Source organism: Poecilia mexicana, unplaced genomic scaffold (assembly GCF_051168715.1).
Source record: "Poecilia mexicana isolate PSO_F unplaced genomic scaffold, ASM5116871v1 scaffold_4, whole genome shotgun sequence".
Classification (NCBI taxonomy): domain Eukaryota; kingdom Metazoa; phylum Chordata; class Actinopteri; order Cyprinodontiformes; family Poeciliidae; genus Poecilia; species Poecilia mexicana.
In genome coordinates, this window is record NW_028263373.1 from 2,567,579 (window position 1) to 2,591,617 (window position 24,039).

The 24,039-nt window shown below is 44.0% G+C and overlaps 1 protein-coding gene across 1 annotated transcript in view; it reads left to right on the top strand.

Annotated features, from left to right (window-relative positions):
* Positions 1 to 842: 842 nt before the first annotated feature.
* pde4dip (phosphodiesterase 4D interacting protein) overlaps positions 843 to 24,039 on the top strand; it is a 74,588-nt gene continuing 51,391 nt past the window's right edge. The window contains exons 1-3 of the mRNA XM_088004769.1: positions 843 to 1,114; positions 2,625 to 2,677; positions 4,645 to 4,712. Coding sequence (XP_087860895.1) covers positions 1,089 to 1,114; positions 2,625 to 2,677; positions 4,645 to 4,712 — 147 coding nt within the window. The 5' untranslated portion in view covers positions 843 to 1,088. The remainder of the gene's footprint in view (positions 1,115 to 2,624; positions 2,678 to 4,644; positions 4,713 to 24,039) is intronic.

The window sequence follows — 24,039 nt, forward strand, 5'->3', positions numbered from 1 at the left end:
TTTAATTCTTCTTTAAATTATTAGACGCAAAGTATTTTAGTTTTAACATCCGTGATTTAAAGTTGCAGTAAGTAGAGCTGTAAACATTCAGCCTCTCTTCACTAAAGCAAACCAAAAATAAAACACATTAATTCTTCTGTTAAACTTGGTTGATAATCGGTTCTCATTTCATTGCTGGGAAAAGACGAAAAGATTTTCTAGACCAAATAAACTCGGCAGTTTTTACCCAAACAGTTAGCAAACGGTTCTGCCGTTTATCAAGACAAAAGAAATCCAGCTTTTTTATTGTAATTTTTCTATCATGTTCTAATTTTATTTCCTTATTCTCTAATTCAGGTTTGGGTTGATTTAAATCCAGTGACTGCAGGAAAACTCTGAGTCATAAATGAGATGATTTTATTATTATTTTTGCTTTGGGCGTTTTGTTTGCTGGAGCTCCAGTCCAGCCCAGTTCCTCAGGTGAACTGGGCTGGACTGGAGCTCTGATGTGGGGAGCCACACCTTCCTGTTTGTGGAAGAACAGAGGAGGTTCTGACCCGGTTCTGATCCAGTCAGAGCAGAAACAATCGAGTCTGTTTGTGATTCTCCTGCACGACTGCCAGCCAAAGATTAAAGACATTCCAGCTGGTACCTGTTCAGACAGGTACACACACACCTGTAGGGGTGGGGGGGAGCAGGGGGGAGGAGGGGGGGGGGGCTCCACCCTGCATTCAGGATGAACCACAAGCAAACAGTCTGACTGTCTCAGAATCTGAGTGGAAAGACGTTATGGTGGCTTGTGCACATGTTGACTCACACACACACACACACACACACACACTCTCTCACACTCACACACACACACACACTCACTCACACACACACTCTCTCACACTCACACACACACTCACACACACACTCACTCGCCCCAGTGAGGCGCTGAAACAGACCGCTCTCTGTACCTTTTGCTCCCCGGAGCCGCTCACCTCCTCTCCGTGCCGCTGCTCTGCCACGTCGGCGGGAAGCTCCTCGCTGCTGCTCCGGGACCGGACCGGACCGGGTCAGGAGTCCAAACCAGCTCAGGTGTTCAGGTGTTTACCTGAGGAGACATGAGTGGATTCCTCTACAGGGGCCGGTAAGCTGCTGACTCTGGACCTGTGGGGATGGAGGTATTTCTGCGCAGTGGACGGGTCCGAATGCGGCTCTCTGCGGCCGTCCTGCGTTAGACCGGCCGCTAACGGCTTTAGCTCTGCACATGTTCTGCCTCTTCAGCTCAGAGGTTCAGGCGGCCGCAGATGATCCTGTCAGGAAATCATCTGGGTTCAACTCTGAGCTGCTAGAAATGAGCTCAGGTTTTATGACAGAACCACAGTAACAATGTTATTAAAGAAATAACTTTCATGTAATGATAATAAATGTTACTGTGTTACATTTGTTATTATTATTTACATGCACTGTGCCTTTACAGTAGTGGAGTCCAACGTTTTTGCCAAAAGTGGCAAATTTAAACAGCAAGCAGGGAACAAACATTATTAAATTAAAAATACAAAAACTTGTTTTTCTGTGATTTTTGTTGTTTTGTTTTGCCTGCTGGAAAACAAACATTTATCAAATCTGTACATTATTAAAGACCAAAAACATGAACTGCTTCAGACTGCTAATGCTAAAGCGCTATATAAACTGTTTAGCGTTAGCTAATGCTAAAGCGCTATATAAACTGTTTAGCGTTGGCTAATGCTAAAGCGCTATATAAACTGTTTAGCGTTGGCTAATGCTAAAGCGCTATATAAACTGTTTAGCGTTAGCTAATGCTAAAGCGCTATATAAACTGTTTAGCGTTAGCTAATGCTAAAGCGCTATATAAACTGTTTAGCGTTGGCTAATGCTAAAGCAGAAGCCTAACATGGTATTTTGTGGAAGCTAATGCTAAAGCGCTATGTAAACTGTTTAGCGTTGGCTAATACTAAAGCGCTATATAAACTGTTTAGCGTTGGCTAATGCTAAAGCAGAAGCCTAACATGGTATTTTGTGGAAGCTAATGCTAAAGCGCTATGTAAACTGTTTAGCGTTGGCTAATGCTAAAGCAGAAGCCTAGCATGGTATTTTGTGGAAGCTAATGCTAAGCTGCTGATTTGAACCATACTGGTATGGATGTGTGTGTTTGTCAGGCTCTGGGTTTTTGTTCGTGTTTCTTCTTTTCATTTGTTTTTTCAGCAGAATAATAAATGATTTCATTATGAAGATGCTGCATCAAAACAGACTGAAGAAACGCTGAAGCTAGTTTTTACTCTGTTCATATGAGCTGTGCTGATTTCTGTATGAAGTCCAGTTAAAGTAATCCAGAACCGCTGCTGAGGTTCTGAAGCGGAGCCTGCAGTCTCCTCTGGATCCAGCCGGTAATGAGCGGTTTGGGGAAACTCCTCTGACTGGAGGATCTGTCTGTTTACTGCGTCTTCATTGGTGAGTGACGGCGGTGTGACCTGAGGCATGCGCTGACTCAGAACCCGCCGCAGCCTGACGGGTCGGCGCGGCCCGCCTGCTGCAGCGCCTCTGGAGGGTTTCTGCTCCAAACCAGGAGCGTCTGGACGATCCGCGTGAGGAGACGGGTTCTGGGACGGCTTGGCTGATCCTGTCTCTGGTTTCAGGCACGGCGCTGCAGAGAGACCGGCCCGGCCCAGGAGCCTCGGACCCATGATGGGTAAGAACTTCCTGAAACTTTTCCCTCCTCGCTGCGACGCCCTTCACAAAAAGCAATAAATCAATGAATCGCATCGTAAACTAAAACAATCACTTCCTAGTCAAACTGATTGATCATTCTTTGCTTTTTTCTCTTTCTAACAAAACCTGGATGGTAAAAGTTTCAGTCTGGTGTTTTGCTCTCATCTAAACTTTTCTTAAGGATAATTTTGTTTACAGAAACTTCATAATTCACTTAGTTTTTCTGTTGCTTTATTTATTTATTTTAGATCTTTAAAATGTTTTCCAGTTCCAGTGTTAAATATCCATCAGAATTTAAAGTTTGTAGATCTTTGAGAATGAGTTCTTGTGCTACTATTATCCTCATTACCATCAAATTACTGGAAATTTGTCTCAAAACAATATTATTGTTTATTTCAGTAACTTCTGGGTCGATTCCAGTAAAACTTATCATGACAGAGCGACTCGTTGCTGCAGCATCAACACCTGATTTCAGTTTGGCTCTGGAAACTTTTTTCCTTATTTAAAGTTAAACATTATCATATTTTACTTGTTCACATCTAAAATAATGTTATTTTATGTTAACTAACAGTTTCTGTTTCTGGTTTATAATGATGTTAAAGACAAGCACCAGGTGCACAGCTGCTCTGATCTGCATGGCTCATAATTATACATACAGAATCTAATATGGAGGTAAATTTGGTGCAGCTGCTGGTTTCTGGTCGACCAGCAAACAGAACAACTGGAAGGTCCAAGAAACTCAACAGTTTATCACATACGTTTGTAAATATTTCAGATTTCAGATGTTCTTACCAGAAAATGCCAGCTACTAAAATCCACTTTGTCCAATAAAATAATCTTCCTGAAATCTCATGAGACTTCATCATGAACCTCTTTCATAAATGTGTCCAGAACCGTCGGACCTTTAAACCAGTAAAACCCAGATCCTTCCTGTTGCAGATCTGCTGCGTCTGTAAGCGTCATGTGGACGTATTTATTCACAGATAATCACTTTATAAACATATGAACGAGTCATATGTTCCTCAGGAAGCTCTGAGTTTTCCAGCTTCAGCAGCACTAATATCAACCTGCCAATACGGAAGCCCAGATGTACCAATATTCTAAAAATAAAAACTTTTAAAATAAAATTGTAACAAATACATGAAAACTGTTAAAAATGCTGAATTTGCATCATAATTATAAACTAGAATCATGAAAATTCCCCACAAATATTTTTAATATTTCTCAAAATATTTCACATTTACAGGCCAACATGAAATAATTAAACAGCTTATTTGATTGGTCAGCCTTTCCTGGGTCAGTCCGTTAGTCCCGCCCACTTCTCTATATAGGATATATGAGTATCCTCATATATTTATGAAGATAAATAAATTAACAGTGTGTTCCCCTGTTACAGCTGGTTAGCCTGAAGTCGGGTTGTGCTGATGAACATCTGAACCTTCAGAGTCACAAAGACGGTTACAAAGTCGGCCTTCTATCACCCTAATGATAGATTCAAGAGCTGACGTTGTTTTTAGATAAATCAAATCTAAAACTTGTTTAGAGCTGCTTTTGATTCATAATAACTGGATTATCATTCATTTTAATCTGGATTACATAATTTTATGACTTTTGTTTATGTTACTACTGTAATGCAGCACTTGTAAGTTGTTTGTTTTTGTCATGTAAAGCTCTCTGAACTGCCTTGTTGCTGAAATGTGCTGCAGAAATCAACTTATTTAGCTCTTTTAGAACATGCTTCATCTCAGCAGATGTTTCTAGATCACAACATTCCTATTAAAACGGGACAAATAAACAGTTTGTTTTCATCTTTTCTTGCTTTTCATGACATTAATCTAAAATGTTAGAGTTCAAAGATCTGCTGGAAGCTCGTAAGACAAACTAAATGAAGAACCTTTGAAACTTTGTAGTTAAATTGCAGCTTGTTTTTCTTCTGTCTTCCTTCAGATTTCTCATATGATGAAACAGGAAAAGGTCCTCCGGTCCAGATGCACAGCCTCAGAGAGTTCGAACAGGTAAGAAACATTTCATGAAACATATCTGCGTGATGCAGGCAGCTGAAGGTTTGGCCTTCTGCTGCCTGTCAGAGGCGTTCAGGCTTGTCTCTGCTCGCTCTTAATCACTGGTTAGGTGTGTTTGGAAAGATGAGGTGGCAGCTGGAACAATGCATGAGTCTAAACGCTTCCCTCTGCAGAAGCGCCACTGTAATTTCACTGCTGACGTCGTTTTCTCCTCAGCGTTTCACCATCCAAACACATTTCCATGTAGCCCTCAAATTTACCGTCTTCATGCTTTTCTAAGTGAAGTATGGTTTATTTATAGAATGCTTTTCACAGACAGAATCACAAAGCCTGGGAAAGTAAAAGTGTTTTCAGTTGCTTTTTAAAAACCACCACAGAGTCAGCAAAACAGAGGGATACGCACACAAGCTAAGCTAAGCTAATGTCAGAGGGGTGAGAGGAGCCAAAAATTAGACTAAATTAGCTCAACATTTTTACTCAAGTAAAAGTAAAAAAGTATTTTGTAAAATGGCTACTCAAGTACTGAGTAACTGATCAAAACATTAATCATTTAATATTTAAAATTTGCATAATCAGATAGACCAAAATCTAAAGTTGTGTGGAATTTTTGATATTTTAAAAATTAAAATTAAAATAATTCATATAAATTAACAAAATTAGAAAATAACAAAATCAGGCAAAGGAAAAAAAATGTTTCAAATAATTTTTTTTCAATATAAAAGTTATGAAACTTTAACAAAAACTGAAGTTTGTTCTTGATTCAGTAAAGTTTCTCCCAGTGGCTAGAGGATCCAGAAATTTTAGTCAAGTGAAAGCTACAGTAAAATTACTCCTAAAAGCACATTTCTTCCTCAGAGTAAATGTAACTAGTAACTACCCAGCTTTGGCTAACGCTACTGCTAAAGCAGTATAGATAATTTCCCAATGAATATAAACCTGTTGCTGCGTGACATCAAGTGCGCTGCAGCCCGCGCCCACCTCTCTGCTGGAGGGCAAAAAGCTGCTTGCTAACGATGACTAGCATTGAGTTTAGCTATTTTAGCTACATAATGCACAAAATCTTAAATGTATGCCTGATATATAAAAGAAAAAGGGATGCATTGCTTTGCTACTAATTGTCAACACTAAGACAATTAGACAACAAGGTCAGGAAAAGTTTTAATTAATAAAAAAATAGCGAGGGAGAGGGAAGTAGTTCATTTATGCTAGCTTGACTATGACAACTTTAACATGTAGGTGTGCTGTGGAATTCTGTGTGTTTTGGTTCAATTAAAATAAGAAAAGGCGACCTAAACTCCCCCTCATCAGTAGGGCAGGTGTTTGATCAACCACTGCTGTGTTAGCTTGGCTAATGGCAGCAGTAGCTAATCTACCACAGTGTTCTGCTCTTTGTGTGGGAAATTTTTGAGTGTTTTTTTTGGGTGTTGAATCCTGAAACATAAAGCGGCGTTGTTAGTTGCTATGGCAGCGAGTCCGTGTGTAGCGTAGCCGATTCAGGGATAGGCCTGTCACGATAACAAATTTTGCTGAGCGATTGTCTAAAAAATTATTGCGATAAACGATAATATTGTTTCAAGACCTTTTGACACTGATTTAATGGAAATGACGTAATAATGTCTCTGATTTCCTGCCATAGATGCACTTTATTTTGAAAAGAACACATAACACTGGAACTGATAAACTAAATAAACTAAACAACCAAAAATAAAATGGATTCTCAGTCTCCATTAACAAGAAACGTACTTGAATAAAACCTAAACAACATGAAGCCAAAGTGGGAATAAATACTACATTCAACCAAAAGAGTGCAGATTATGAAGTCTGTATTGCCCTTCAGTAATCACTAGATTTAAATAGAGAGGACGGGCACATCCGACCACCTGATGCAGTAGTTCATACTTTACGATTTTCTGCCCCCATTTTCCCCTTATAACAATCTTGGATCGTTGGCCGATCTAAGATTGTCGCTGGTGATTTCGTAACCGATCATCCTGCAGCGTGATGTAGATCGTTGTGGCTCCGATCTAAATCAGGGGTTTTTCCCCGAGTTCAACGCTGAATGTGACAGGTAGCCAATCAGAAAGCCGGATTAACGGAGGGGAATCCCAAACAGCTGACACGGCGCAACACGAAGTCCAGCATCGGAGATGATATGTGGAAACAAGATTAGTATTTATTCAACATTTTGTGCAAAGAACATAGAAAAGACAAGGAGAGGAGTTGGAGCCAAATTGCTACCGCAGCTGATGAACCCGGTAGGTTTTCAGCTGTTCTTCATTAACGTGACATAAATAGGTTATAATGATTTTCATTCAGTCAGAACTTCACGCTGACTCTAGCCACATGCATCACAGGTAGATTCTAGTAAAGCATTGATTAATGCCTGGTTTTAAAATTAGTTAACTGGACTTGTAGCCATTATTTTGTGCCCATGTGGCTGGAAACCACACGGCACGACGAACCCGATCGAACGTTATACTCAGGATTTCTGTCTGCTAATGTGTCTCTCAGGTTTAGAAAATGGGCCGACAGTCGGCAGACAACTCGTGTGAGCTGGACATTAGACTGAGGAAATGAGAAAGGGAGGGTCAGTGGAGAGACCGGAGCTGAGCCTGTTTTCATTCAGTGTCATCAACAGAAAGGAAAAAAGGCAGGAAGAGACGATAAAGCCGATAATTAAAATTAAGTCGATAGGTTTAATTTATCGTGCGATTAATTGATTTATCGTTTATCGCGACAGGCCTATTCAGGGAGCAATCAAAGTGGTTTTGAGTTGTTCTTTAATGGTTTTTCTGCGTTGTTTTTCCTTTGCTGTGGCGCAGTGCCGCCATGGATGGCATGTAAGGAATCATGTTTTTGGCCTCCAGCGTCAGGCGCTAAATTTCCTGACATGTCCCAAGAACATGAAATGGATCTATTTGAGCAGATTTCTTCAAACCGGGTGAAATGTGCCTTTAATTTCACCCAGAATAACTGGGTTATTAACTGTTTATGACCTTATTATCTAACTGTGCTCATATTGATGCAGGGAATCAGTAGAAAACTTGTTGGGGTTTTTTATGAGCCTCCCCTGATGAGGTGGAGCCCTGGGCGGTGAGCCATGTAGTCCAATCAAAAACAGCCGTTTATAGCGAACAGGCAGGTGGGCTGTTACCTTTAAACTTTGTCAGCTCTAATTAGGCCGGCTGAGGTAATTACTGGGGGAGTGACTCACCTCCTGGACGCCTGCGAGGATTTTCTGGAAACGCAGGTGAAAAAATCTGGACGGCGTCCTGAGACTGGCAGCTTTTAGAGCGGCTCCGGGTCTTTAACCCGGGGTCAAACCGTTTCTAACGTTTAATGGCTTCAGAAGGCTGAGTCATGCCTTTAATGCATCCAAACGGGCCGCGTGGCGTTTCCATGTATGAGCTGTGACTTACGGAGCGGGTTTATCTGGGTGACTGTGACTTTAAATCAGGACTAGAAGCAACACGAGTTTAATGCGCCTGCAGGATCACACAAATGTTTTTATTAAAGTTTACAAAGAAAAAGATTATTTTATTAAAAATTAGAAACATCAGATTGAAAACATTAAAAAGCTTTGAAAGTTATTTTTATGTATCCTTCCATATTAAAAACATGAAATATGCTGCGGTTGATTTGGTGACATGGAGTCAGAGTGTTGGACTCTGACCAATCAGAGGCCAGGGTTCAGAGGGACACGACCACTCTCATTAACTCCCATTATATTCCAGTGAATGGTTCTGGAGAAACCGGACCTGAAGGTTCTGTTTGACGTCTCAGATCTCCCACTGGAAACATGGAGGTTCTGATTCTCTGAATTATTTTCACTCAGCTCTTCATAAAGCTCCTTTTTGTTTCCTGCTGTTTGTTTCTCTTCCTGTTTGGGCCTAAAAACGATGCAGATCACCATAGCAACCAGTTAATTGATTACCAGGACCTTTACCGTGATATAATGTAAAACACAATTTGTTCATGATACTGACGGTTCTGTTATTTTACATTGGAGCCTTTTTTCTTTCCACTGCAGTTTTTCTCTGGATTTTTAAAATGTTTCTGTTTAGTTTTTCTTTTGTTCACCGGAAATTTCCCCACATTTTCCATTGGAATTTATTTTGTTCTTTGTTTTAATTTCACTGGGATTTTTGTGTTTTTCCTTTTATTTCTTCTCAGGCTTTTCTTGGTGTTTCTCTGGGGTTTATTTTACATGCCTGCTTCTCAGAGCAGATCATCCCAGCAGCTCGGCAGTAGAAATGAAAGCCTGAGCTCTCCGTCGTTATGGCCGCGTACCGAGGGAACCGGCTTCCTCCCGTTCCGACCCGATGACGAAGCGGTTCTGCTGGTTTCCATCAGCGCAGAAGGAAAACCAGCAGAGATGCTGGGATCCAGTGTTCCTGAACGCTGGAGGACATCGGGCCGCAGTGGTTCTGCTTTCCTCCCAGGGCCGACGGGTTCTGGGAGCCCAGCCAGGATCGTCACAGTTCTGATATCGCTCAGGAGGTTCTGCCCATTTACAGAACCAAAGAGGACAGGGTTCTGGTTCTGATGAGCTGGGACTGGTCTGGGAGAGTCCGGGTCGAATCACAGAGGAAGATGAACAGATGGGAAACCGGAGCAGAACCTGGACTTTGATCCAAACGCCGGTTTCCTCCTGAAGAACCAGAGCTGGTTCTGTTCGAGTCAGAGAATCGTCTTCTGAAGAACCTCACGACGTTTTTCACACGGATCCAACCGCGAAGCACAGAGACCACACGTTGTACAGATGGGATATTTTAGCCACCAGAACATCTTCTAACACGCAGATCATCCCGACCGGGTCGGGCCGGAGTCAGGCCGGGTCGGGCCGGAGTCGGGTCGGATCGGATCAGATCGGGAGTCGGATCGGATCGGATCGGAGTCAGGCCGGGTTGGGCCGGGGTCGGATCGGATTGGAGTCGGGTCGGAGTCGGGTCGGGTCGGATCAGATCGGAGTCGGGCCGGAGTCGGATCGGGTCGGAGTCGGGTCGGGGCAGACTGAACAGTGTTGGTGTGAATGCAGCCTTACTGGTGTGAATGCAGCCTTGTTGGTGTGAATGCAGCCTTACTGGTGTGAATGCAGCCTTGCTGGTGTGAATGCAGCCTTGTTGGTGTGAATGCAGCCTTACTGGTGTGAATGCAGCCTTGCTGGTGTGAATGCAGCCTTGCTGGTGTGAATGCAGCCTTGTTGGTGTGAATGCAGCCTTACTGGTGTGAATGCAGCCTTGCTGGTGTGAATGCAGCCTTGTTGGTGTGAATGCAGCCTTACTGGTGTGAATGCAGCCTTGCTGGTGTGAATGCAGCCTTGCTGGTGTGAATGCAGCCTTGTTGGTGTGAATGCAGCCTTGTTGGTGTGAATGCAGCCTTGCTGGTGTGAATGCAGCCTTGCTGGTGTGAATGCAGCCTTGCTGGTGTGAATGCAGCCTTGCTGGTGTGAATGCAGCCTTGCTGGTGTGAATGCAGCCTTGTTGGTGTGAATGCAGCCTTACTGGTGTGAATGCAGCCTTGCTGGTGTGAATGCAGCCTTGCTGGTGTGAATGCAGCCTTGTTGGTGTGAATGCAGCCTTACTGGTGTGAATGCAGCCTTGTTGGTGTGAATGCAGCCTTGCTGGTGTGAATGCAGCCTTGTTGGTGTGAATGCAGCCTTGCTGGTGTGAATGCAGCCTTGCTGGTGTGAATGCAGCCTTGTTGGTGTGAATGCAGCCTTACTGGTGTGAATGCAGCCTTGTTGGTGTGAATGCAGCCTTGCTGGTGTGAATGCAGCCTTGTTGGTGTGAATGCAGCCTTGCTGGTGTGAATGCAGCCTTGCTGGTGTGAATGCAGCCTTGCTGGTGTGAATGCAGCCTTGCTGGTGTGAATGCAGCCTTGCTGGTTGCATCCTCACCAGTAAGGCTGGTTAGTATGAGTCTGTCCCCAGAGCCTCATATTAAGTCATTAATCATTTAAGCGCTAATCTTTATGAATAACCAAAGAGCCACTGGGCTGAAACATCAGGTTGGACTAAATGTGAGAAGGTCGCCTGTTTTCTGAAACGACTCGGCTGAACGCCGTCTGACTCCCGTCAGGACGCTGCTTTGTTTACAGGTTAGCGTCTCGAGGCGTAACCAACGGAAACACGTTGATTTCTGACAGGAAGCAGAGTCCCAGCGCTGTGATGGCGCTCATTAAAGCCGCGGCGGCGTCATGCTAACGTCTCCTGACAGCGGCGGCGCGCTGCTCCCCTCAGCCGAACAGGCTTATTGGATCCAGGCCGCGGCCCGCTCTGTTTGTCCTCCGTCCACATTTGGGTCGGGTTAGAGAACCGGCTAACTCGGGTGAAACGTGAACCTGCCGGAGCTGCTTTTGGAGCTGTCAAACATCCAGCGGAGGTTCTCAGAACTGAGAGGAGAAAAATCACCCAGTCAAAACGCCCGCCGCCTCAAGTGGTCTTTATTAGTCCTCAGGAGAAATTGGAAGCACATGGCTGCCTATAAATGTGAAATCAAACCGACCACGGAAACACTTAGATTGATGGAAGATGGGGGAGGATTGCATATAATTTCAGCCATTAAAACCTCAGGACAAATTAGGGTTGCTAATCTGTTATTCTGCCCTCAGTGTCGGGGCTGACTCCTGAAAAGCCTCACATGGTTTGAAGCGTCTGTCAGAGATGGATTACCGCTTCCAGAAACAAACGTTCGCGCCAAACGCATCCTATCTGCAGAGGTTTCATCTCCTCCAGCTTCTCCTGGATCCCACAGCTTGTTGAGGCGTATTGAATGGGTCAGAATGAGTGTGTGTGTGTGAGTGAGTGCGTGTGTGTTTGTGTGTGTGTGTGTGCGTGTGTGTGTGTGCGTGTTTGTGCGTGTGTGTGGGGGTGTATGTGCGTGTGTGTGTGTGTGTGTGTGTGCGAGTGTATGTGCGTGTGTGTCTGTGTGTGTGTGTGTGTGTGTGTGTCTGTGTGTGTGTGTGTGTGTGTGTGTGTGTGTGTGTGTGTGTGTTTGAATTGAGCCCTGAAGCTGCTGGCTCTGATTTGCTGCTGCTGAATTAAAAAGCGATAAAACACGGAGTGTGTGACGCTGGAGCTGAAGCAGAGGTCCAGTTTTCTCACACGGTGCAGAACCTCAGGAAGTTCTGCCAGGTGACTCCATGTTGGAATGTAATTATCGAGTTAAAACAGAGTTTAAGTTCTCTGTGACACTTAAAAGGTCATAATTCCTTTAGAAATGGTGAATCCATTGTTTTTTTGTTTTGTTTTGTTTTTACCTATGGAGGTCTCTATTTTGTCACCTGTGCAATGCATGCTGGGTCAACGGCGTGGGCAGGTCAAAGTGGACCTAAAGCCTCCAAACAAAACACAAGTCAAGGTGGGGAGGAGGGTGAAATGTCTGGATTGATTGGAAAGTTTTCATGTTTTGCTATAGATATCGACTGAAACAAGCTAACATCATCGACTTGTGATTTAGTATGTTAGCTAGAGCTAACACAATAACCAACAGCTAACTCCACTAGCAGGAGCTAATTAATTACCAGGGGCTACCACAATTAGCAGATGCTAACACCATAGAGAAGAGCTAACACCATTACCTTGAGCTAACATCAGTAGCTAGAGCTAACATCATTATCCTGTTAGCACCTGTCATTAGCAGGAGCTAACATCATTAGTAGGAGCAATCACCAAATCAGAACACAGATAATTTGGGGAAATGTTTTGATCCTGACGCTAACCGTAAGTATCATGAGTCAGGAACTGGAGCTGCTAGCAGCTATGCTCTCCTTCTGGCTAGCATCGCCAAGCAGCTACATCAGCTATTTCAGTGATGGTCTTTTCTCTTCATCTGTTTGGTCCTCCTCATCTTCATCTCTCCTTCTCATTTCTGTATTAAATTTTATTTCAGGGTGCTCTGGTTCAAACTGGAAGGGCTAAATGTTTTTCATTTGCAAAAAATGTGTTGTTTTGGCTAAATGGAGCTAGCACCTAGCATGTGTCATCTACCCAGGATGCATTGCAGCATAAACAACATGGCGACGTCCATGTGAAAATATTTTATTTAAATTTGTAAAAATGAACCTAAAGTATTTTTACTGTGATGTTTTTAAATCTGAAATGTTTCTGAAATATTATCAAATGTTTACAACTCTTCTAGATTAGTCACCAGATTACATTTTTTTCTCTATTAAAATTGTGAGAAGTTATGAGTGTTGAATTAGCGCCTGCAGCAGACTGTGGCTTTTTGAAAGGAGGACATGTCGGTGCAAATCAAATCCTCACCACTGGCTGACAGAACTCACTGTTTATTGTATGTATGGACTGGAAAATTCAATAAATCTGTAGAATAAAGTATTCTGCTTGTGGATTTCAAGACTGATCAAAATAGCACAAAAGAAATGTCATTTTGGACATGTTTATTTATGAAGATCCACAGGTGTTGTCCAAGTGTGCCATTCGGAGACTCCAAATGGCACACTTGGACAACACCTGATATAACTAACTCCTCAGAGCTCCAACATGCAGTCATCAGTGAGGCTCTAATGAAAGATAATGACCAGAGGAATCCTCAGGTAGATACATTGCTGATAGTGGAAATTACTTAGAATTATATAAATAAAGCATATCTGGAGGGGCAGGGGGCTTAGCGTACAGTCAGACCTCCTCTCCCTTCTGGCAATACGCTGTCCGTCCCCCAGCACTCAACGGTACGCTAGACCCCCCCACCATCCTTCTTTGCCTCCCCTCCCTTCTAACGGTGCGCTGCCCCCAGAATTCCCCCTCCCCTGCACCACAGCCCACCACCACCTCTCCTTCGACCCCCCACCCCCGGTCCCCTTCCTTCTTCGTCCCCTCCGCCCCCAACCTTCTAACTATACGCTAACCTGCCCTACACCTTCTCTCCTTCTTCTTCGAACCCCCACGGCCCGTTCCTCCTGCGCCACCGTTCCCTCGGCCCCCGTCCTCACGCTTCAGTTCGCTCTACCCGCTCGCTCCGACTGTAACAGCGGGCGACTAAAAGCTTCCGGTATTCTCAAACCCAAAACTTGTCAGCTCTTACGGCCATGATCATCCACTCCCGTGAGTTGTGAAGTTCTGCTGAAGAAACACATCCAGTTTTGACACGTTCTGCCAACGTGGCTCTCCGTTGGAAAAAGTCCTGTAAACACCATTATGCATGAGGGCGCACAGAGCGCAACAAAGGCGCACACATTACGCGTGGCTACGCATGCAGCTGGTGGATTCATGTAAAACAAACCTCAAAATGCCTTATATCCTTATGACAGGACACGTGTTGGCTACACATCAGTGGCTTTAGATTTGGTTTCCGAGTTGACCAGTCAGAAATATTCCAGAAAGAATACGGGCATGTCAAAACGAGCTCGAGTCGCTCTCTGGATATCATTGGCTCGGGAAAAGCCATTTCATAACATTATTGGTTGAATGCGGTGTCAATCAAAGGGGGAGGCTCTAGGCTGCCCAATAAAAGCGTCATAATGGACACCGGCAGAGTTTAAACCCTAAAATTTCAGCCCTTCAAAATACAATGGAAAAACGGCATGTGGGTTAAGGGGTTAAACAGAAAAGCAGAGATCTGAACAGCAGTGCTGAAACATCAGATCAATGAACCCTGATCACTAATCAGAGAGAAGAGAGGAAATCTATCTGGGTTTACAGAACTCTGTGGAGGATCCAGCAAGCATCCCCGCCCCAACCCAAACCCCAGCATGCAGCGGCTGAGTGAATCTGGTCTGGACTCTGTGCAGGAGAGTCATGGTCTTAGAGACGCTGTAGAAGGACAGAAGACCTGCTCCGTGATCCAGGAACACTCCCACTCTGGAGGAAACTGGACCTGAGAGGGGGGTCCAGATGTTGTGACCAAATCTAAAACTGGAACAACTCAAGATTTGTCATTACATCCAAATCCACATTCTTTTCCACTTGCTACTCTGCTGATGTTCGACATAAACTCTCCCGTTCCGCCTCCCAGTAGCATCGTCCAGTCAGACTCTCTGCTCAGAACCTGAATCTGTCTGGATGACTAGAATGACACTGATGCTGCTTCATCAGTGTCACCTTCCTGTTCCCCTCTGATGGTGTGTGTACTGTCTTTGGGTCCAGGGTGATTTCACAAAAATATTCTAAGAATCCAGCTCTGGTTGTTGGTTCTGGTTCTGTTATTAAATCGTCCGGCCCCTGGTAAAGGGTTTGTTTTACCCGGCGGATGGGCCTTAATGGACGTCCGGTCGGCAGACGGCTCGGCTTTCAGCACTCAGAGCGGCGGATCGATACGCAGCAGCTCAGCCAACCAGCACATCCGAAACACCAGCACACACAGAAACGTTCTGCTGATTCCACCTGCAGTCACTTCACCTGTCCTGCATCCAGTTTGCTGTAGAACCGTCTGTGTCTTCACTAATACGAACTCGACATACTTTGGTTGTGAATCACAGGAGATCATTTCCCATCTGGTGACCTGAGTCCCAGCCTGGATCGATCCTCAGTGGAATTAACCAAACCTATTCAGAGCATTTCTGCTTCATCCTCAGACGTTAACGTGTTTTATTCATGGAAAATTATCTTCTCCAATCTGCTCTCCTTCCTCCAGTTTTACTTGTAGTATCTCAGATTTAGGTTAGCAGAAGGAAAGATTAGCATCTGGTAATCTATTCAAAAGTTTTAAAGTATTTCTGAAAGATCTTTAAGTGTTCTCTTCAGAGATTTACAGCTTATTAATTAACTCAGGTTTAGATCAATACTTGAACATTTACTAAAAATAATTCGAGATTAACACTATTTTAAATAAAAACTAATTTTGATCTGCATTTTCCAAGCAGTTTGTAATTAATTTGTCCTATTTTTTAGATTATTCTACGTAAAAATTCAGAATATTAAGACATTTTTTGCATTTTGTAAAATTCAACAGAATCATTCATGTTAAATGGATTGTACTTAATTTTCTAATTTCACAGATTGAATCGAGTGCAAGTCATTGATGTTTGACCAAAAAGCAAATAAGAAACAAAGTAATGCTTAAAATACAGCAAGCTAGTTTAATTTAGCTTAGCTTCTTTTTAGCTTGAATTTGTGTAATTTGATTTTCTGCTGTTTAGCTCAACTTAGTTATAACTTCAGTAGGAAATTCATCTTATTGTAACTTGGATTACTTTAGCCTTGCATTGATGTTGCTTTGTCCTTTCTTGACTTAGCTTAGCGTAGCATAGCTTAGCTTACATTAGCTACAACCCTTTTAGGCTAGAGAAGCTAGCTTTAGCTTAGTTTAGCTAAGTTTGCGTTAACTTTATTTAGCTTTGCTTTGTTTAATTTACCTGATCTCAGTTATTCTTCCTTTAGCTCATCTTGTCTTGGTTTCATTGACTCAGAACCAGTTTGAAATCGGATCTTTGAGTATTTTTTACTGGAATCGTTTCTTAAAGACGCTTCGTTGTTTTGACCTATAACAGATCCAAACCGTGAACTGAAGCAGTGTCTCAGTTTGATGCAGGTGATTTCTACAGAGTTTGGTGGAAACTCTGCGTTCATCAGATAACGGATGAAGCTTTGCTCTGGTTCTGTTCATGTTTGGTTCTAAAACTCCTTGAGATTTGGATCAGAACCGAGGCAGATGAAGCACCGAGGCAGTTTAAAGGTTTTCAACATGTTTGACTGAGAATACGTTTTCTGGTTTCTGCTTTTCCACTGAAACTGTTTGTTAATCATCAGCTTTGTGTCCGTCTGGCTTCAGTTGTGCTCAGACTGCCTTGTGTTCTGGTTCTGGTTCTGGTTCTGTGGGTTCTGTTGAGTAAAACAGTGTTTGAAGCTGATGAAGCAGAAACGTTGGAGGCATGTGTTTTCGCTGTGCAGCAGTGCAGGTGTATTCCTGGAGCATTCTGGAGGATGCATGCATAATGCAGCAGCAGTTCATTAGGCTCCGCAGAGCTGCAGCAACGCAGCTGCAGCAACGCAGCTGCAGCAACGCAGCTGCAGCAGCAACGCAGCTGCAGCAGCAACGCAGCTGCAGCAACGCAGCTGCAGCAACGCAGCTGCAGCAGCAACGCAGCTGCAGCAGCAACGCAGCTGCAGCAGCAACGCAGCTGCAGCAGCAACGCAGCTGCAGCAGCAACGCAGCTGCAGCAGCACAGCAAAACTTTCCCTTCAGTCCAGATTTCTAGCCATTAACGAATAAAATGATGACTGTTGTTCTTACATCTGTCAGCTCAGAACCGCATAACGTCATCTCTGACTTTAGCATCTGTGGAGGATTCATGGAGCGTCCGGCTGCACTGAGCTGCTCTAGCGCCACCACCTGGACACGCAGCGCATTGAACTGCTAATTGCTTCCAGGTCTGTGCAGTAAATTTGCAGCCCTCTTCAGCGGGTCAGAGACAACATATTGACTTGATCACAGCGTCGGTCACGGATGATAATTGTTAAGTTAAAGTGTCCAATAATCTGCTGCAGTTGTATGAATATTAGAGCCTGACAGGCAGACAGACAGACTTTGATTTTAAAATCTAATGATCTTCATCACCTCGCTGTGTCTCTGTTGCTGCTCCTTCTGCCTGCATGTAAAACGTCTCTGCATGTTTATGAGGTTAAAGGTTTTTTAATGTGATCTATTGAACAGAGATCATATGGAACCAGTTATAAACTAAGAAAAGTCTTTTACTCTGCGGCTGCTTGGATCCTGCAATTACCCTGACAGTAATGTCAGCCTTTAATAGCCGCGTACAAGACGGCATTTATTACAGTGACATGACTGAAACCGCGAGTCATGCAGCTGGTCGAGGAAAACGGCTGGAGGTAAATCTGAAACATCGGCTTCCTCCGTTAGTCGCTTGGTTTCCCTCCACATTCTGGCTTGGTGGTGGCAGGATGATGCTCGGGGATCGAGTCCATCAGCAGAGGTTTGGTCCAAACTGAGAAATGCAGAAAGCTCCTGTATGTTTGTCTGAACTATGGAGACATTTTGTACCTGCATGTTTCTCTTAAACGTCTTTATTCTGTTAATTACGGATTTATAACGAGTTTAAAATGTTTTTCACATCGTTATTAAACTACCAGGTGGGATGGACGGCTATTGTCGGCATGCTTTTATTTAAAATCCATTTATTTATTTATAGATCCACTGGAGGAAATTCTTTGTTCTGAGAAATAATTTTTACTTCCCAAAAGTCCAAACTGAACTGGAAAAAATGTTTTAGGTTTCTGCTCCGTCTTCTGGGAACCATTTAAAGAAAAACCCATCTAAAGATGCTCCTCTACGCGTTTTAACTTTTAACTAGTTCATTTAATGTTCATGTTTTCTGTAATCTCAGTTTGTCCAGGATTGTCTTGTAAAAGAGATTTTTAATCTCAGTGAAATAAATGAATATAAAAGTAGGACAAACGGCTGAAACACTGAGTTCCTTTAAATCAAGACTAGAGACGTTTGAGCTGTTTAGTAACTTTTGAACCAAAATAACTGGAACAATCACCAACATATTTGAGTTTCTGAAAGACAAAACATAAAATCTGCTCCTGAATGATGTTTATGATGTTTTTAGGATGTAAACGCTTTGATGTGCCTTGTTGCTGAAATGTTCTGTACCAGTGAACTTTACTGGAAACTTTGGGGAAAAAGCAAAAGAAGCAGTTTTTTTTCCCGGTTTTGTTTCCTTTTCCCGGTTTGGAGCGAACCAATCGGGTGACTCAACGTGTGATGTCATCAGACGTTGACGCAGGAAGTGGAGGAGTCCTTCCCTCTGGACGCCTGAACTTTGATGTCTCAGGGTTTGGTGCCTCTGGTAAGGCACAGAGTCACAGCAGAGGGGAAAGTTTGACACGTTCTCACTTGTTCCATAAATTTCCCCTTTTCTGTTTTGGAAAAGCCAGTTTTTTTTAAAAACCGAGAAGGTTATTTTGGATTTCACCTTTTCTACAGAAAACGTAAATGGACATATGATTAGCTCTACAAATGGTCTAGTCAAAGTCAGCAGTGGTGTCCGTGTTGGATCTGGTGTCTTTGCGTTCCTCAGAGTTTCTGAGTTTTCCCTGTTGGGATCAGTTATTGTGAAAGAGGAACATGTGCGGCGCAGACCTCCTGCTTTCCTCACATTCCAGAGAAAAATGGGAAGAAAAACTGACTTGAGGAGAAGAAGGTCTCAGGCTGCGGCGCGTCCACGTGGCACCGCTTACTCTGCAGCTTCCAGGAACTGCCACTCTCAGGGTGCAGCGCTGAAACTCGTGTTGTTTTGCTGAGCTCCAGGAGGAACAGGTGCTTTTCGGTTAAATCGTCTGATTTTTCTCTAATTGAGGGAACGATAAAGTGGAGTAATTGTTAGCAGAGGACAGAGAAGCAGCAGCTTCTCCGTCTGAAACCTTCGGACTCTTCCAGGTTCGGATTGTTTCTCCAGTTCCTGTTTCTAACCCTGGTCAGGTTTTAGCGACGCGGAGCCACGTTTGTACTGACAGAAGCTTCATAATCTTATTTTTAGTGAATATTTTTGCTGCTTTGTGTCTGTCGGGAAGCAGAAACATAGCCAGAGTCTCCTGCAGGCTCATCTTTTTCTTCCTGTGGATCTGGAATGGCAGCATTCCCAGTTTACGTTTTAGTCTCAGGCCACCCTGGAAAAATAGTTCCTTTTGCCAGAGAAACGTTGGTACTGAACCATCAAGTTTAATGGTACAGAACCTGGAGCTGAATGAGGCCGAGTCTTATTATTACTGCGTCAGTTTCCAGTAAAAACCTTGAACAAAAAACTCCCTGAACACATCCCTGTCTGTTTAACGCTAATCCTCCTCTGAATGCCCCTAAACACATAAAAACACAGCTAAACTTTCTCCCTGTTTCTCACCATCCTGTAATAACAAGCAGCTGTGCTGTGAGATACGACTCAAACAGGCTTCAGCCGCGAAGACTCAACACCTTTAAAATGGACTTTTTACACTTTTATAAGCGTAGAATAAATTTGGATAGTTAATTTATATATTCAGGTCTAATTGTTATGTTTAGGATTTAATCTATCTTGTGAATTCTGTGTCCAGAAGATTAAAACCTCCAACTAAACGTCAGAGAAACCTTTTGATCGTTATTAGGGAACAAACATGTGAGGTTCATAAAAGTAAATGACTACTTCTGTGGAGGAGCTACAGAAAGTAACTGATTAGTTGTGAAACAAACTGAATGTTCCAGAAAACAGTGAGACACAGAAACCTGGAAACTCCAGAAAGTTCCTCTCTAATTCTGCAGAAGTAACACGTGACTTACTCAAATCAGATAACTAGCCGTGTGGCTAGCCATCTGTTCAAGATAGGTGGGTAACTATTCATCTAGTTAGATTAATAGGTAACCAGCTGGCTAGCTAGATGATTTGTGAAGCTTACATGTGACTTTTTCAGATGTAATTAGTTTTCTTCTTGAATTTACGGTTCCTCTCCCCTGAATTTTCTAAAAACGACTTCCAATAACAGCAGATAAATAAATAAATAAAGATGCAGCTGCGCTTATTGCAGCTTCTGTAGAGAAATCTGTTTTAAACGCCGCTTGATGTGGGAACGGTGGGATTGTGATGCGATCACAGACTTCTTTAATAAACTCATGTTTTATGTTTCAGTTGTTTGCGTCAGGACTCACCGCCTGCTTGTTCTGGTGCAGGATTATGAGGCACGTCTCACGTCAGTGACGTAAACGTCGGATGAATGCGACTTGAGCGTTCAGACTGCAGACGCTTTGGGAACTGTCGGGCATGTATTTGACTTGTTCTGCGTACAGAAGTGAAAAGATGGTAGTTGTGCCGTTTGGTTCTCGTCGGGCTGCTGGTGAACGCGGCCACTCTCATGTCAAGGTCTCCTCAGCGCGCCACAGCTTCAGCTTAAATCTCATCTTGAAAACCATATTTTTCAGTAGAGCTGCCAGGAACTGAGTGTACTCGAGACGGGAACAATGCTTCAGACAGATATATGTTGCCATGTGGGTTTTTAGATGGAGGAAAGTTGACCTTTCAGGAGATCTGAAGGCTTTCTGCAGGGCGCACGCACTTGGCAGGTAAATAACAAGCCTGAAAGACTGAGCGTACCCTTACTGAGTAATGCTGTGAGTAAATACCAAGCCAATTACTGCTAACGAGGGCCTAATTGGAGCCAGATGAACATTTATTGAATTTGTCAGAGAAAGGTAGAGGGAAGATGGCTAATGAAGTGCAGCCCAAGCCCAGGGCCAGACCGCCAAGCGCTGCATAATTCGCCTGGCACCGGCACAATGTTTTCCAAATTTGTTGGGCTTTTTTGCTCATTTCATTCAACTGGGGAAATTTCAAACTAATAAATGCAATTGAAACAGGCCCTTGCTTGCCAGTTTGATGTGAGAATGTGTTTCATTTAGGCTCCAGTGCCTGAAATCTTGACATACGATGTTTGGAAACGAGCGGTTGACGCGACTCTTGATGTAAATTGAACCCAAACAGTTTTAGAAGCTTAAAATGTAAGAGATGGAACATGTTCACACGATGCGGAGCCACAACGTGTTGAGCTGATGTCCCAGCCTGACCTCAGCATAATTAAAGGCTTGGCTGCTCCACACAGAGAGGCTAACACTGTGGTAGCTGTCAGTAAGGCTGGAGTATGTTCAGCTGGTTTTCATTTCACAACATTATCTCAGTTATAACATGGGACATAAAAATAGCGACAGAACATTAAAATAATTCATTTCTTGCGTTCAGGAAGGAGTCATGTTTACAGCACATCCACCAGCCAACAGTAAACAGATTACTACAAATAAAACACAGCAGTTTGTTTCCCGTTTTACTGGAGCAGGATCCTTTTTACCAGTTCTGTCAAGAAAATGATGCCAGAGGCTGGATGGCTGCAAAACCTTCAGATTAAAAGTTTCCTTTTTGGTTCCTACAGCCAGACAGATCTAGATGAACTAGATCAGACTCTTACATAGACTCTAGGTTGGATGCAGCTCAAACAAAACATAAATTCAGGTGTTTAAAATGCAAATTAGCATCATAACTGTTGGATTAAGACTGTTTTAATATGACCTTTGGTATGTGTAGAAAATGCATCATCAGGTATTAGTGGAACACATGAATCACCTGGGCAATTTAACAAGAAGTGAAGCAAATATTACAGGAGCTGTATGTATATATCTGAGCCTGTAATGAAGTAAATTCAATCTTTTGCTCCTAATTATTGTTTTTATAACATCTATTAATTGGTGCCGTTTGTAAAGCTACAGTCAAAAATTAACAATAATCTGGATTATTTGGTCTAAGACAAAGATGTCTGGGTTCATTTCTCAGTCACGCTTTCACCATGTTAGTAATTTATAACGGTCAGTTTCAAACTAAATATTAGCAAGCTAAATATTTAGGTTGCTAAAATTATTTAGTAAGTTAAATATTTAGTAGAATACTAAATATTTAACTTCAAACTGAATATTTAGTTAAATACTTAGCTTGCCAACCAAATATTTATTCACTTAGCTACAATATTTAGTTAGAAAGCTAAATATTTATCTTACCATATAAATATTTACGTCCAGACTAAATACTTAGTTTGGAATATTTAGCTCACTAACTGTCAGCAACATAAATATTCAGGTTGAAGCTAAAAAGTAAACTAAATATTTTGCTTGCTAAATAAATATTTTGTTAAATATTTAGCTCCAAATTAAATTTAGCAAATTACATTCATCGGTGAATTAATAACAATGTGAAACATTAACGCTCATGTTTATCTCCAGCTCTGATTCTGTGGCTCAACCAGAGGAAACTGTCCCACATTCAGGTTCAGGGTGCCATGACCTTTGACCTCATTCCTTTCTCCACTGCTCTTCCATCCTGATTCATTCCTGGTTCTGCCCCGTTGCCCCCCTCCTCTTGCTCTCATTATGCCGTCGCTGTTCATCCTGCCAGCTGATGGTTGAGTGCAGCGGCCCTGAGGCTGCGCTGACCCGACGCTTTGATTTCCATCCAGAGAGCAGAAACCAGGGCAGATAGCTGACACCACATGACTGTTACAAACACTGCTGCACCGTGGAGGCATCATATCGACCGTACGCGATCCCACGACGGTTCCTCCGACCGTACGCGATCATATGACGGTTCCTCCGACCGTACGCGATCATATGACGGTTCCTCCGACCGTACGCGATCATATGACGGTTCCTCCGACCGTACGCGATCATATGACGGTTCCTCCGACCGTACGCGATCATATGACGGTTCCTCCGACCGTACGCGATCATACGACGGTTCCTCCGACCGTACGCGTTCCCACATCGGTTCCTCCGACCGTACGTGATCATACGACGGTTCCTCCGACCGTACGCGTTCCCACGTCGGTTCCTCCGACCGTACGCGTTCCCACATCGGTTCTTCCGACCGTACGTGATCATACGACGGTTCCTCCGACCGTACGCGTTCCCACATCGGTTCCTCCGACCGTACGTGATCATACGACGGTTCCTCCGACCGTACGCGTTCCCACGTCGGTTCCTCCGACCGTACGCGTTCCCACGTCGGTTCCTCCGACCGTACGCGTTCCCACGTCGGTTCCTCCGACCGTACGCGTTCCCACGTCGGTTCCTCCGACCGTACGCATTCCCACGTCGGTTCCTCCGACCGTACGCATTCCCACGTCGGTTCCTCCGACCGTACGTGATCATACGACGGTTCCTCCGACCGTACGCGTTCCCACGTCGGTTCCTCCGACCGTACGCGTTCCCACGTCGGTTCCTCCGACCGTACGCGTTCCCACATCGGTTCCTCCGACCGTACGTGATCATACGACGGTTCCTCCGACCGTACGCGTTCCCACGTCGGTTCCTCCGACCGTACGCGTTCCCACATCGGTTCTTCCGACCGTACGCGTTCCCACGTCGGTTCCTCCGACCGTACGCGTTCCCACGTCGGTTCCTCCGACCGTACGCGTTCCCACGTCGGTTCCTCCGACCGTACGCATTCCCACGTCGGTTCCTCCGACCGTACGCGTTCCCACATTGGTTCTTCCGACCGTACGCGTTCCCACATCGGTTCCTCCGACCGTACGTGATCATACGACGGTTCCTCCGACCGTACGCGTTCCCACATCGGTTCTTCCGACCGTACGCGTTCCCACGACGGTTCCTCCGACCGTACGCGATCATATGACGGTTCCTCCGACCGTACGCGTTCCCACGTCGGTTCCTCCGACCGTACGCGTTCCCACGACGGTTCCTTCGACCGTACGCGTTCCCACGACGGTTCCTCCGACCGTACGCGATCATATGACGGTTCCTCCGACCGTACGTGATCATACGACGGTTCCTCCGACCGTACGCGTTCCCACGTCGGTTCCTCCGACCGTACGCGT